The sequence below is a fragment of the Mangifera indica genome, chromosome 10 (assembly GCF_011075055.1).
Source record: "Mangifera indica cultivar Alphonso chromosome 10, CATAS_Mindica_2.1, whole genome shotgun sequence".
Lineage (NCBI taxonomy): Eukaryota > Viridiplantae > Streptophyta > Magnoliopsida > Sapindales > Anacardiaceae > Mangifera > Mangifera indica.
The window spans coordinates 227808-241195 of record NC_058146.1 but is presented as its reverse complement, the minus strand read 5'-3'; the positions used below and the strand labels follow the sequence as shown (position 1 = coordinate 241195).

The following is a 13388-nucleotide window of genomic DNA, read 5'->3' as shown; positions in this document are numbered from 1 at the left end:
TTTGATATAAACTGAATCTGAGTCTAATTTTGAAAGAATTTATCAGATCCAAACCTAGATTTTGAACGCAAGTTTACTGCAATTTAAATATCTTCATTGTACAATTATTAGATGCTTCACTCCAATGTTCTTTGTCATTTCGTTCATTCAGTTTTTAGTCCGTTGTATTTAATTTCTAATCTCGTAAAATCTTCCAGCCTAGCCTAGCCTACCGTTCCATCTTGACCATTAAATAAGTACAAAGCCGATTCCGTTCCTCCGTTGTCAGTCCGTTATATTTAATTTCTAATCTAATCTTTCAACCAACCGTTTAAATAATAATAACTCCGATTCCATTCATTCCGTTTGAGTCAGTTAAACTAAAATTCTAATCTTGTAAAATCTTTTAACCAACCGTTCCATCTTGACCGTTAAACCAACGTATAATTCAAGTTAAGATGATTCACGAAGCAGGTGATAATTCCCCATTCTATACAAAGTCCACTGAACCCTGTTGCAGAAGGGAAGGTAAAGAAGAAGATATTTTCTATTCTAACAGTCTCAGATAACGGACTTTGTAAGGATGACGGTGATGCGAGTTCTTTTAAACGGTGGGAGGTACGGAAACAGGTACATTTGGACGGCGATCTCCCGACGGCATCCGGAGGTTATGGAGGGCAACGGCTTGCAGTCGGCAGTTATGCAATGGAGGAGGATGTTGAGCAACGCCGGTGGAGCTGAAGCCCAATTGAAAGAGCAGAAAGAGGAGAAGAAAGATGCGATGGTGTCCAATTATTGGGGAATTTCCAGGCCAAAGATCACTAGGGAAGACGGCTCAGAGTGGCCTTGGAACTGCTTCATGGTAGAAATATTTCTTCATAGTCATATTTCTATTTTTTCGCGCTTTTTTTTTTATAATTCGAAAATTTAATTTTAAATGTTAAAAATATTTAGATATAATACGAATTTTCTTGAAAATTTATTTCGATTAGAAATTAAATGACCTTCAATTTAAGAGTTTTATAAATTTAAGTTTAGCAAAATCAAATTATGGGGATTTTTATTTTGAGTAATACCGAAGGTAGAAACAAATCTTCTTAGTTTATTATAAAAAATGAGTGTGATTTCGAAATGATAAAAAATTTGACAATCACATGACCTAATCACATCCTTCCACTCAAAATTATTAAGATTTGTTTGTATGTATAATTTTATTCTTTTAATTTTAATTTTAATTTATCAGCTAATATGATAATGTTACTATAATAATACTACATTTGTTAACAAATTATGTACTAATGCATGCGAAGGGCTGGTCTGTCATTATTTAATTATGTCATTTTGAATAAGTATAAAAATAAACAATTAAATAATTTTATCACGTGATGACACATAGACGTTAATACTTGTTAACACCCATTTTGTTAATATATATAGTATTACTTAAATTCCTAAGAGCTACAATTGAAGTATTGAAATAATGATTTAAAAAGTTAATTCTTATATGGAAAAATTTAGACTGATTTGTGATAACTTTAAATTCAAAATCTACTGTTGACATTTGGACATTAAATTGATCAAAGTTTTCTTGGTAGTTAGTGGGACTTTAGGCAAATTCTTTTTAATCTTATTCTAGTTGGTGTAATTGGGTATATATTTTAGTAATGAATGTTGAGTTGATTTTATTGGCTTTGAATGTAGCCATGGGAAACTTATCGGTCAGACTTATCAATTGATTTGAAGAAGCATCATGTACCAAGGACATTTATGGATAAATTTGCATACAGGACTGTGAAAATCCTTCGAGTTCCAACTGATATCTTTTTTCAGGTCCATTTCTTCTTATACTGCAATAATCATTATCTGTTACCTGTAGCTAGATTCTGTTTTAGGCTTTATTTTCTGGGGTTAAAGAGTTTAGATTAGATTATCAACTTCCTTCTCTGTTTTTGGTTGATACAGCTGTTTTTTTACTTCCATAGTGTATATGTTTAATTACTGCCACTAACTGCAAGTTAAATGCAATTACTCAAGAAGGGCAGTATACTATATATTTGATCAGTGTGATGACCTTTGATATGCTGCAGAGACGTTATGGGTGTCGGGCAATGATGCTGGAAACAGTGGCTGCTGTGCCTGGAATGGTTGGAGGCATGTTGCTGCATCTGAAGTCTCTCCGCAAGTTGGAGCAAAGTGGTGGCTGGATCAAAGCCTTGCTTGAAGAAGCAGAGAATGAGAGGATGCATCTCATGACCATGGTGGAGCTTGTGCAGCCTAAATGGTATGAGAGGCTGCTGGTTCTTGCTGTGCAGGGAGTCTTCTTTAACTCATTCTTTGTGCTTTATGTACTTTCTCCCAAACTGGCACATAGAATTGTCGGGTATTTGGAGGAGGAAGCTATCCACTCCTATACAGAATATCTCAAGGACATTGACAGTGGTGCAATAAAAAATATTCCAGCCCCAGCTATTGCAATTGACTATTGGAGACTTCCTAAGGATGCTACCCTCAAGGATGTTATCACTGTGGTCCGTGCTGATGAGGCTCATCATCGAGATGTCAACCATTTCGCATCTGTGAGTTTCCTTTCACGCTGGTCTTACATTTTTTTGTCTTTTACATTTACCTTTCATACATCAATCTCAATTCTATTGAAATGTTATTATTAGCTATGTTGACAATGTTTCAAAAGTCAAATATTGGGTAGGTGCTAATTCTTTGATAAGTGGAGATTTAGATTTTTCTTTTTTGAATTTCTATTTGAGTTTGAGATGAGAATGACTAACTTAAGGTTGATTCGAGAAATTATAGTTAAATTTCGTAACTTATATAATTATTAATTATCCTTATATTTGAAGTTAGGGAGTACGATTTTAATAGTATAAGTGTAACATTTTAAATTGTTAGAGGTTTATTGGTATTATATTTGAATTGAGTTACATGCTTGCAAATTCACTTAACCAAGCATTGGCAAGATCGAGTTGGAAACCCTATTGTGTGTTTATAAGTTTCAGTTGTTTTAGTATTTGACAGTGTGCTTGGTTTTGCAGGATGTACAAGTTCAGGGGAAGGAATTGAGAGATGCACCGGCCCCCGTTGGTTATCATTGAGGCCTATTTCGCTGTTCAGGGTATAATTTTACCTTTTGTATCTGCTGAGAGTACTATAATAGTACTACTATAGGAATATGAAATATGAACGCAAGTACTAAATAGTATGTGGTATTTGTATCTGCTGTAAAAGAAAACAAATTATTGTATGTTGTGGATTAACTTGATTGAATTTAAGAAGCATTGAAGCTCTACAGATTCTACTTTTCTTTTTTACCTGTCCTGGGTTATAATTGACTTCCTTTCGGCTTCTGAAAAATTATTTGTGAATTGGAAAGACTGACTCTACGCATTGAAATACAGTCATTGAAAGTGATGATTTAAAATATCGGACTGGACTGATCAAACCGGTTTGATTGGGACTTGATGATTAGTTTGGTTGAGTCAATGTTTGAATTGTCATTAGTTGTTGGAGCAGATTAACATGTGATTTAATCTTGTAGTCATTAAACAAGTGACTTGGTTGAATCTTGTAGTTGTTAAATGACTCAAATTGAATTCATTTGGTAAAAAATATGCACCACTTACCCTTAAGTCATAATTCTGTCTAGTTATATATCAAGGAGTGTGTACCACTTGTCATTAGGTCATAATTTTGTTTAGTTATATGTATTAATTTTTATTCAATCTATCACAGATCCAACTATTAGTCAAACTGGTCGATAGACGAATCCACCCATTAATTGGGTTAATATTTGATCTAGGTTCTTATATCTATTTAATCTTTCAATAATTTGATTGTTAATAGGGCGACTAAAACTTGAACTGACCCTTTGATTGGGTTATTGGTTGGTAAAATTTGAAAAGAAGCTTAACTTGGGAAGACAATTGAAATATTGGATCTAGCATGGAAATGTCCTAATGTTACCCGTTGATTAGTGAGGTGTATGATGTATATAAATGTGAAGGATGGGGCCAAATAACCTTGTTGGTGTCATCTAGATGGAAAGCTGAATACTTGAAAGGATGAGAGGGGACTTGTAATATTCGGTTTGAATTTGTTCAAGCTTGTCTATAATATCATTGAAAGGTTTACTACTGAATGAACAATGTTGCTAATAAGCAAGCAATATTGTCAAAAGATGTGTCCGATACTACATTAAAAAGGCACATTGACGAACTAAAATTGAATTGTTGAGCTAGTTAATAAAATGACAAGTGTAATATATATAACCAAATGTCAATTAAATAAGGTCAAAAAATCCACATGTCATGAAACATCCTTGTATATTATTACCAGACCTCGATGACATCTTCATCTTCTTCTCAGAAACACCTCCAGCTTGGCTTTCACTTTCATGGCTACTCCCAAAAAGCTCCACATAGCCATGTTTCCATGGCTAGCCTTCGGTCACATGCTCCCATTCTTTGAACTCGCCAAGAACATTGCTCGAAAGGGTCACAATGTCTCTTTCATTTCAACCCCTAAAAACATCAAACGCTTACCAGAAATCCCTCCAAACTTATCACCATTGATGAACTTCGTCTCCCTTGCTTTACCTCACCAGGCTAATCTCCCTCATGAAGCAGAAGCCACCACTGATTTGCCATTTCCCAAAATCCAATACCTCAAAATCGCCTACGATAATCTTCAGAATCCTTTATCTCAGATTCTGCAGACGTCTTCTCCAGACTGGATCATTTACGATGGCTTCGCTTATTGGTCGGCACCGATAGCTAGGGAGCTCGGGATCTCCTGCATGTATTTCAGTATCTTCCCCGCTTGGTCGATATGCTTTTGCGGGTCGTCGACAACGGCAATGATCAACGGTGAGGATCCGCGGACCAAGGCGGAAGATTTCACTGTTCCTCCTCAGTGGGTACCGTTTCCTTCCAACGTCGCGTTTCGCCTTCACGAGGCGAAGAAACTGTTGGTTCATTTTGAAGAAGACGATTCGGGAGTCAGCGATTTGTTTCGTGCAGGATCGGCGATTGCTGGCTGTGATGTGATGGCAATCAAGAGCTCCATGGAGCTGGAACCTGAATGGCTAAGCCTCTTGGCAAAGCTTCATGGTAAGCCGATTGTGCCCATTGGCCTGTTACCTCCATTAGAAAAAGATTACAGAGAAAATACAACTGAGCATAAGGCCTGGCTTGTAATCTGCAAATGGCTGGAAAAACAGAAGACGGGTTCTGTGATTTACGTAGCTTTAGGAAGCGAGATAAACCCTAGTCAAGAAGACATCACTGAGTTGGCTCTGGGTTTAGAACTATCCGGGTTACCATTTTTTTGGTCTCTAAGAAAGCAGCACAGCTCGGTGGAGCTTCCAGAGGGTTTCCAGGAGAGAGTCAAGGAACGGGGAGTGGTATGGACGAGTTGGGCGCCTCAACTAAAGATATTATCTCACGATTCGGTTGGAGCGTTCTTGACTCATTGTGGGTTGAACTCGATCATCGAGGCACTGTGTCATGGACGGCCATTGATTCTGTTGGCTTTCGTGATGGATCATGGGCTGGCTTCTAGGGTTTTCGCAGAGAAGAAGGCGGGGATAGAGATAAAGAGAAAGGAGGAAGATGGGAAGTTCAGGCGGGAGTCGGTGGCAGAGACAGTGAAGGTGGTGATTGATGAAGAAGAAGGAAGAGTTTACAGGGAAAAGGCCATGGAAATGAGGAACATAATAGCTGACAAGGAGCTTGAGAATGAATATACAGACAATTTTATTAAGTTGCTTGAGAATTACAGACAAATTTCTACAGCTTGAATTACGTTGTTGTGGTGTGGGCACGTAATTTGTTTTTATGTAATAAAATAAAAAACTATTTTGTTTCATTTTTATTTATTTATTTATAACTTTTTTTGACATTTTTAAGATTACAATTTACAACCAATGTTTCCATATTGGCATCGGATATTGAGTTAAATAAATATTACAACAAATTTTAATTAAATTGGAATATATATATATATATATATATATATATATATATATATATTAGTATGTTGACAATATTTTTTAATAGATGGACTTGGTTGCAGTCTGTCTGCCCCAAAGGATGGTATACTTAGATTCCTCAAATTATTATACATGATTTCCAGAAACTTTATAATGTTTAAAGTTTAAAATAGATTGATTATATCAAGTAATAATATAATGGTATTGTTTTGTTTGACACAACACAAGCTCACTTTGATTGCGTTTGCGCTCAAAGTGAAATTAACCTAAAACAAAAAACACAGGTGTCAGGCAAACCTTGGTATTAATGACTTGGGGGGTTGGGAGCATATAAATGGTCCCTTCCCTATTGTCTGAATCTGATTATGTGGACGGACTTCAACAACTTCTCAATAACAGCAGTGGTTGGCATCTTCGCGGGACAAGCATGGAGTGGCATCCCCTGGTTCGAGGCCGGGGCTGACCCCGGTGCTATAGCCCCATTCTCCTTCGGTTCGCTCCTTGGGATCCAGCTCCTCCTGATGGGTTGGGTAGAGAGCAAGAAGTGGGTTGACTTCTTCAACCCAGAATCTCAGGCAGTAGAATGGGCGACGCCATGGTCGAGAACGGCTGAGAACTTTGCGAATGCGACGGGCGAACAAGGGTACCCTGGTGGAAGATTCTTCGATCCTTTAGGTTTTGCGGGGACGATTAAGGATGGAGTGTACATTCCTGACACTGAGAAGCTGGACAGACTCAAGGTGGCTGAGATTAAGCATGCTAGAATTGCTATGTTGGCCATGTTGATTTTCTACTTCGAAGCTGGTCAGGGAAAGACACCACTTGGTGCCCTTGGTTTGTAAAACCATTACTTTATTTTGTGTAGGTAACCGGGTTTTGTTTTTGGACGATCCTCCAATTTTAAATCGAATGTAATCAATCCATCTTTTATGGAACATATTATCAAGGAGGCTTGATTCGAATCGATGACCCGTATTTAAGTTGGAGCTCCTACACAAAAGTTTGGTTCCAATTTCTCCAACAACAATAGTTATCTTTTTTAATAGTATTATTTATTTTATCGATAATTTTCGATAATACTATACATTAATTCGAATAAATTCAATTTAATCAAAATATTATTGACTTGAGTCAAACTCAAATTAGTTTTAAGTTCATTTGATTTAGATCGAAGCTACCCTAATTATAAAACAAAAATTTTCTTTATTGTTCATAGATTTTCTTAATACCATAATATTTCATGTACTAATAGTTATATACTAATAAGTAATGAGTAAAATAAATTTATGATTAATTTATATAATCAAATAATTTTAAATTAAAATTATAATAAATAATTTATTTATTTAATTATATAATAATATGTAATTTATTTATAACTTTTCAGCACACATTGTTTGTACACATTACCCTTATTCATTAATCATCCACCTCTCAAAAGTTAAGAATAAACAACCGAGTCCGAGCTCCTTTCAAACTGATTTTTACTTTAGACGTTTTGATTTTTCCAATTATATCCATGTGAAAATGAGTGTAGATTTACGTCAGCTGCAAAAATTAAGTTTAGATTTAGTTTTGTCCTACGTGAATAGTACCACATTGTTTAGGTGGCTGGCTAGCTACCAATCAATTTAGCAGTTCTCAAACATCACATGTTAATTTCATTATTTATTTTATTTTCAATTTAAAACATTTAATTTTTTTTGCATCTATTATTCTTCATTTATATGTACAAAAAAAGACATTTAATTTAAAATATATTTTATTATTAAAATTAAAAAAATATCTTAACGATAAATTATTTAAAAATTTATTGAATATAAATAATCATTATATTTGATAAAATTTAATAAATATAGATAATTATTATGTTTGATTAAAAATAATAAAAGAATACTAATAAATTATTTTATTTAAATAGCTTTAGGTATAATTATTCTAAAATATTTTTTAGATTATTTGTTATATTAATTAAAAATAAAGTTATTTTTATCAAAAAAAATTAATAAGTAAAAATATAATTATAATAAAATTAAGATTACCTTAGTAATTTTTTAATATATAAAAATTATCAACTATATTACTTGTCATATTATAATTGATAATAAAATATTACTGTAATATTTTATTACTGATAAAACAAACAGAGTAATGTAAATAATAAAAAATAAATTACCAACGTAATCTTTATTACACTTAAATCAAACGACACTAAAGTATTATGGGTGTTCCTTCTTTATATACTTCAATGTTGTAACCAGTGAGAAATAGAAGAGAAATATTTTCTTTCCACAATATTCCCATCTCCGTTACAACATACCTATGTATCAAAGCTTTAGAAAACTTGTTTGGTGGCAAAAGGGGAATCTGATGTAGATAAAAAGATGTACCAACGTCTAGTAGAAAACCGGCCATAAGGCTCTCAGTATGAATGAATTTTTCAGAATTATTTTATGCTTCATTCTGCAGAATCACACAGATATTTGTAGCTAAAATTCAGAGCGACAGGAATGAACAAGTTCCAAAAAGATGAAACCACAGAAACCACATCTATGGATCATATCAACCAAGAGAATTCAAAGAGATAAATAAGTTTGGACTGTCATTCACGAAAGTTCAAAAAAGTGAGGGTGGAGAAAGGAACTCAAAAAAAGGAAAACCTTACTTGTATTGCAGCAAAATACTTGCATAAAAAAGTAGTAACTTAATTGAAAGCAGCAGCCATCAAAAACTCCCCCTCGCACACCACTTCACCTCCAACATAAGCTTTGCCTTCCATCTTTGCAATGCCAAAGCGTTTTTGTAGCTTCACCAGATTCATTCTCATAACCAACGTGTCACCTGCAATCACTGGTTTCCGGAATCTTACTTTATCAACACCAGCAAAGACAAAATTGTCACGAGAGCCTCCCACAGCTGGTTGCAGCATAACCAAACCACCAACCTGAGCCATTGCCTGAATCAAAACAGTGGCAAACATCATTACTGACCCAGAATACATATACAACTATAAAAGTGGAAACAGTTTTGGAAATCTTGAAGTACATTGACTTAATGTCCTTGGTGGGAGGCAAATGCCTAAATTTTTTATGAAATTCTACTTGTTTGGCCTTCATATTGATAGAATCCATTCTAAGTGTGTGTGGTGATTTTGTCAATGATATTTTCACTTCATAAACATAGTAGACCATTAATAATCACACATGAAAGTGCAGCTTTTTAGTCAAAAGACTTTCAGTCTCTCCAAACACTTCCACCAAGTCCTTTTTTGACCTTCACCGCATCAAACCGCTAACCTTATTTTCTTATGATCATAGCAGATCCGAGATGACAAAAGAAGTTGAGTCCTGCATGCCAATTGCTTAATTGCATCTCAATGTCTGTCTTATATGAATATATAGTTTCACTATTCTTGAAATCCACTGTAATTTCATTCTGTATATTACTCGAAAGTGATTAAAACTAGAGAAAATAGAGGTTACAAGAATAGACCAGTCTCCTCTCATATGACAGCAACCTTCCTAAAAGCAGGGACAGAAAATCTGATCTGCTCGAGAACTAGTTGGGTGCAGTGTTTTATACCTATTACTTCTCGGGGATAGTTGGCAACAAATAAATATGTCGTAATCAGCCCTAATCAAGTATACAGGATTTGTAGAAGATAAAAACATAATAATCGGAAGCATTATGCCTAACTAGATGACCATAGTAAATAGAACCTAAGAACTCAATATATATTGTAATAATACATTAAGCATAAGTACAACTAAACATTGGATAAAGGAACAAGAAGATACTCAAATAACTGCAAAAAGGTCTCCCTTCAACCAACAGAAGAGAGAGGAGAAACTAAAGCAGAAGTTGAAAGCAACACAGCCTCAAAACAGACAGGGTACTGTTGCGAGTAATCTGCAGATTGACAATTATCATTGATTACAAGCTATTGAACCCAAATTAGATGGCTGATGTTGAGGAATAGAGTTTAGAAGAAAGTAGGGACTTAAGGTCTGGGTTTATAGTAGAAAGGACGAAGTTTGATTGTACTGATTAGGGATTGACATTATTAGGGCAAAAAGTTATGTATAGGATTTTACTGATGCAAAACCAAAACTAGAGCTCATTATGAATGAATCGAGAGGCGCACAAGGAAGAGTTACATTGAATTTAAAATAACAAAGAAAAAAGAAGTCAGAATAAACGAGGGTGGGAGAAAATGTCCCACACACTAATGCATTCATTAAGCCAAACAACTCATACATTCCAAGAAGCATGTGTAGCACGATGAAGAGTTGAAAAGATGAATAGATACATAGATAACTTACACTAACATATAAAGGTTCCCCCAAAAATTGCAAACACTCGAGGTTCTATTTACAAATGGGATACTATGTCTTTTTTATTGCTGCATATAATAATAGATAAGCTTTTGATTATAAGTTTAGATCTATTTTGCTAACTCTTTCATTTATCAATCTCTAAAAACTGAGTTTTAGGTAGTGTCAATTCCATTATTGTGGCATCATAAGGCAAATATAGATCTAACTCCATAGCTAAAACATGAATTACCCAATAGACCTGAATGCTTGTGCCCCACAACTGATTTTAAGAATAGCTGAATGGAGATACTTGGGAACACCAGGTGGTGATAAAGTTATAATAGATTATTCTGTTGATCAGACTTTCAATCAATCTATGATGTCTACATTGACCATGATGATATGCTTGTGGTGAAAGTAGAAATTTTGCTGCCTTGTCAAAATACTAGAAACATGTGCAACTTGCCAAATGTTTCATTGTTATGTAGACTGTAATTGCTTCAGACATAATATCACTTTTTATAGGTAACTTTGGATTTTCAACAAGGCTTTTATATCTTTCAAATTTCTTAATATGTTACTTTCAGGGTTTAATATTCATTCTTTTTCTTTCCCTCTGTTCTAGAACATCAGTGTTCGGTTATGTTTTCTAGTGTCATGTCATTAAAAAACATAAAATCATTTTAAGAGCATAGATGTTTAAAAAACCCAAAATACATCCTGAAATTGCTATGACATTCATGGCTGGCTAGATCTTTGCTGATCCTGTAACAACCATATATTAGCAGATTATAAGAATAGAAAGATTTTACACAGACAAAATCTACACAATTAACTTCCTCTATCGCCTTCTGTTGTCACACCAACATTCTTCATTCTTTGCTAAGGAAGGATTGTTCTCATACCTTGTCAATTTTGTATATTTTACACAGACAAAATCTACACAATTAATTTCCTCACACCAACAAAATCAAATAACAAATGGAATTAAAATATTATAGAAAGGATTAATCATTGAATTCAATAAAATTTACATAATATTTTGAATAAGGACAACAACAACGAAAAAAAAGGAATTACCTCAATCATGAGAACACCAGGCATGATAGGCCTTTCAGGAAAATGTCCAGGAAAAAAGTTGTCATTGATAGTAACATTCTTAATACCCACAGCTGAAACTCCAGGTTTGTATTCAATAACTCTATCCACTAAAAGAAATGGAAACCTAAACACAATAACCTAAATCGCATTACAATCCAATCCAACCCAATTAATTATTTAGTCAAACAAAGTCAACATCAACATCACCCACCCACTCACCTGTGAGGCAAAATCTCACGAATCTGGTTAATGTCCATAACTGTAGGAAACGCCTCATATCCTGCATGCAAGACCAAATAATAATAATAACAATAATAATAATTTACAGTTAAATTAATAAGATAAAACAAAAAGAAAAATAAAATAAAAAATACTTAGTTCAATAGGAGTGTCTTGTTTAGGATCTTTGGCCTCCAAAGAACAAAATGCGGTGAAACGAGCAGTGCTATTGTTGTTTTTGTTGTTCTTGAATTGGATGGCTTGAAGATTGGATTTTGGAAGAGAGAGAGAGTTTGGTCGATAAGATTTCAAAGATAAAGCTGCAGCTGAATTGGCCAAACAAGTAGTAGAAGCCATTGTTGACATTTTGAATAAAGTGAAAGGAAAACCAAAAAAACAGAATGAAAAATGAGAGAGGATTTGGGGTTGAAGGAGAGACCAGAGAAATTGAAAAAAAATAAAAGAGAGAGGCGGGCAGTTGAAGGTGGCGACACTAACGAGGAGTTAGCTAGCTGTTAGGGGAGTCTTTGTTTTAGCCAGCGCCTAATAACTCACGCCAAAGGAGATCGCCAATTGGGTGGAGTTGAGATCAGCTAGTTTGTCTCGAATTAATATTCAATTCGATTTGAGATAAAGTCTTAATTTGGTAGTATAATTCGAATTTTGTTTGAATTTTTTTTTTATGGTATAGTTAATTTTGTTGGTGGTATTTATTTTATTAGTAAGGCCAAAGGGCTATTTTCTATCCAAAGTAAACAATTTTTCAAGTTTTCTTCTGGTAATTTTGAAAATACTATTTACACATCCATATATGGTTAAACTTGATAGTTTTAAGAGTAAAATTATTATTTTATCTATAATATAAAAAATAAACTTAAATTTGATTTTATTTTCCCTCTTAAACCCTAAAAACTAACAATTTTCTCTAACCCAAGTTTTCAAAAACAATATTTTCTCCTTTAGGGTTTTCAAACTTTCAGATTGAATTTTCTAACTATGATCGACAATCTCCAAACAATGTCTCTTTCTCTCCAGTGTCTCCTCCTTCCAACCGTACGATGTCTCCTGATGACATCGAGGAGGAGGAGACTCTGCACAGTCGAAAGGAGAAGATGTTGGAGAGGAACAGATGTTGTCTGGAGATCATCAGCCATTGTTAAAAAATTCAATCTAAAAGTTTTGAAACCTTAGGAGGAAAATGTTGTTTTTGAAAATTTTGGTTAGAAGAAAATTGTTAGTTTTTAGGGTTTAGGGGAGGGGGAGAGGGGGAGAAATGATATAATTAACGAAATCAATAATTTTAATCATTCATGGGTGGGTAAAATAAGATTTTTAAAGTTAATAAGGGGATACTTAAAAAATCAACATACTTTTTTCGGGGGGTGGGTGGCGGGGGGAGTCCTTTGACATTCAGTAATATTATTTATTTAATTTTATTATTATTTGATTTGTTAATAATTTTTTTGATAATATTTTTAATTAATTTAAGTTGAATTCAAATCGATCAATGCATAGACTTAATAATTTGAATCTAATCTTAATTAATTATCATGGATAGTTGAGATAAACACAATGGGTACTATTATATTCAATTATGACAGTGAATACAAAATATAAATATAGATATATTATCATGTAATTATATATTTCTTTATTTTTAATTTAAAATCATTCAATTATATAATAATACGATATTTATTCTAATATTTGTATAAAATGTTAATATGATTACAATCAAACCTTAATGTTGGGTTCAAATTTGATTCTAT

At 33.8% G+C, this 13388-nt stretch overlaps 4 protein-coding genes across 7 annotated transcripts; 3 read left to right on the top strand and 1 right to left on the bottom strand.

Annotated features, from left to right (window-relative positions):
• The first annotated feature begins 483 nt into the window (after nt 1-483).
• Nucleotides 484-3285, top strand: LOC123226951 (ubiquinol oxidase, mitochondrial). 2 transcript variants are annotated; one of them, XM_044651537.1, is made up of 4 exons: nt 484-841; nt 1681-1809; nt 2067-2555; nt 3030-3285. In XM_044651537.1, exons 1-4 carry the CDS (start codon nt 563-565, stop codon nt 3087-3089), a joined length of 957 nt encoding a protein of 318 aa, XP_044507472.1. In that variant the 5' UTR covers nt 484-562; the 3' UTR covers nt 3090-3285. The 2 variants fall into 2 exon arrangements, with proteins under 2 accessions (XP_044507472.1, XP_044507473.1); XM_044651538.1 differs by lacking the exon at nt 1681-1809 and having other exon boundaries at nt 486-841.
• Nucleotides 3286-4349: 1064 nt separating this feature from the next.
• Nucleotides 4350-5859, top strand: LOC123228344 (putative UDP-rhamnose:rhamnosyltransferase 1). Its single transcript, XM_044653704.1, has one exon. It carries the CDS (start codon nt 4388-4390, stop codon nt 5789-5791), a length of 1404 nt encoding a protein of 467 aa, XP_044509639.1. The 5' UTR covers nt 4350-4387; the 3' UTR covers nt 5792-5859.
• Nucleotides 5860-6239: 380 nt separating this feature from the next.
• Nucleotides 6240-6944, top strand: LOC123228421 (chlorophyll a-b binding protein CP24 10A, chloroplastic-like). Its single transcript, XM_044653848.1, has one exon. The coding sequence runs from the start codon at nt 6349-6351 to the stop codon at nt 6823-6825; it is 477 nt and encodes a 158-aa protein (XP_044509783.1). The 5' UTR covers nt 6240-6348; the 3' UTR covers nt 6826-6944.
• Nucleotides 6945-8137: 1193 nt separating this feature from the next.
• LOC123228436 (3-hydroxyacyl-[acyl-carrier-protein] dehydratase FabZ-like) lies at nt 8138-12209 on the bottom strand. Of its 3 annotated transcripts, none has more exons than XM_044653867.1 (5): nt 11775-12209; nt 11620-11680; nt 11380-11524; nt 8649-8939; nt 8138-8446 (listed from the first exon to the last, which is right to left on the bottom strand). In XM_044653867.1, the coding sequence occupies exons 1-4, from the start codon at nt 11983-11985 to the stop codon at nt 8688-8690; spliced, it is 669 nt and encodes a 222-aa protein (XP_044509802.1). In that variant the 5' UTR covers nt 11986-12209; the 3' UTR covers nt 8138-8446; nt 8649-8687. The 3 variants fall into 3 exon arrangements, with proteins under 3 accessions (XP_044509802.1, XP_044509803.1, XP_044509801.1); XM_044653868.1 differs by lacking the exon at nt 8138-8446 and adding an exon at nt 8503-8533; XM_044653866.1 differs by lacking the exon at nt 8138-8446 and having other exon boundaries at nt 8559-8939.
• Between the last annotated feature and the right edge of the window lie 1179 nt (nt 12210-13388).

Coding starts and splice junctions, on each gene's coding strand:
- LOC123226951 (XM_044651537.1), top strand. CDS start 563: ATGACGGTGATGCGAGTTCTTTTAAACGGTGGGAGGTACGGAAACAGG. Junction 1,810..2,066: donor CAACTGATATCTTTTTTCAG/GTCCATTTCTTC, acceptor GATATGCTGCAG/AGACGTTATGGGTGTCGGGC. Junction 2,556..3,029: donor ATGTCAACCATTTCGCATCT/GTGAGTTTCCTT, acceptor TTGGTTTTGCAG/GATGTACAAGTTCAGGGGAA.
- LOC123228344 (XM_044653704.1), top strand. CDS start 4,388: ATGGCTACTCCCAAAAAGCTCCACATAGCCATGTTTCCATGGCTAGCC.
- LOC123228436 (XM_044653867.1), bottom strand. CDS start 11,985: ATGTCAACAATGGCTTCTACTACTTGTTTGGCCAATTCAGCTGCAGCT. Junction 11,681..11,774: donor AGACACTCCTATTGAACTAA/GTATTTTTTATT, acceptor TCTTGCATGCAG/GATATGAGGCGTTTCCTACA. Junction 8,940..11,379: donor CTGGTGTTCTCATGATTGAG/GTAATTCCTTTT, acceptor GTTTTGATTCAG/GCAATGGCTCAGGTTGGTGG.
- LOC123228421 (XM_044653848.1), top strand. CDS start 6,349: ATGTGGACGGACTTCAACAACTTCTCAATAACAGCAGTGGTTGGCATC.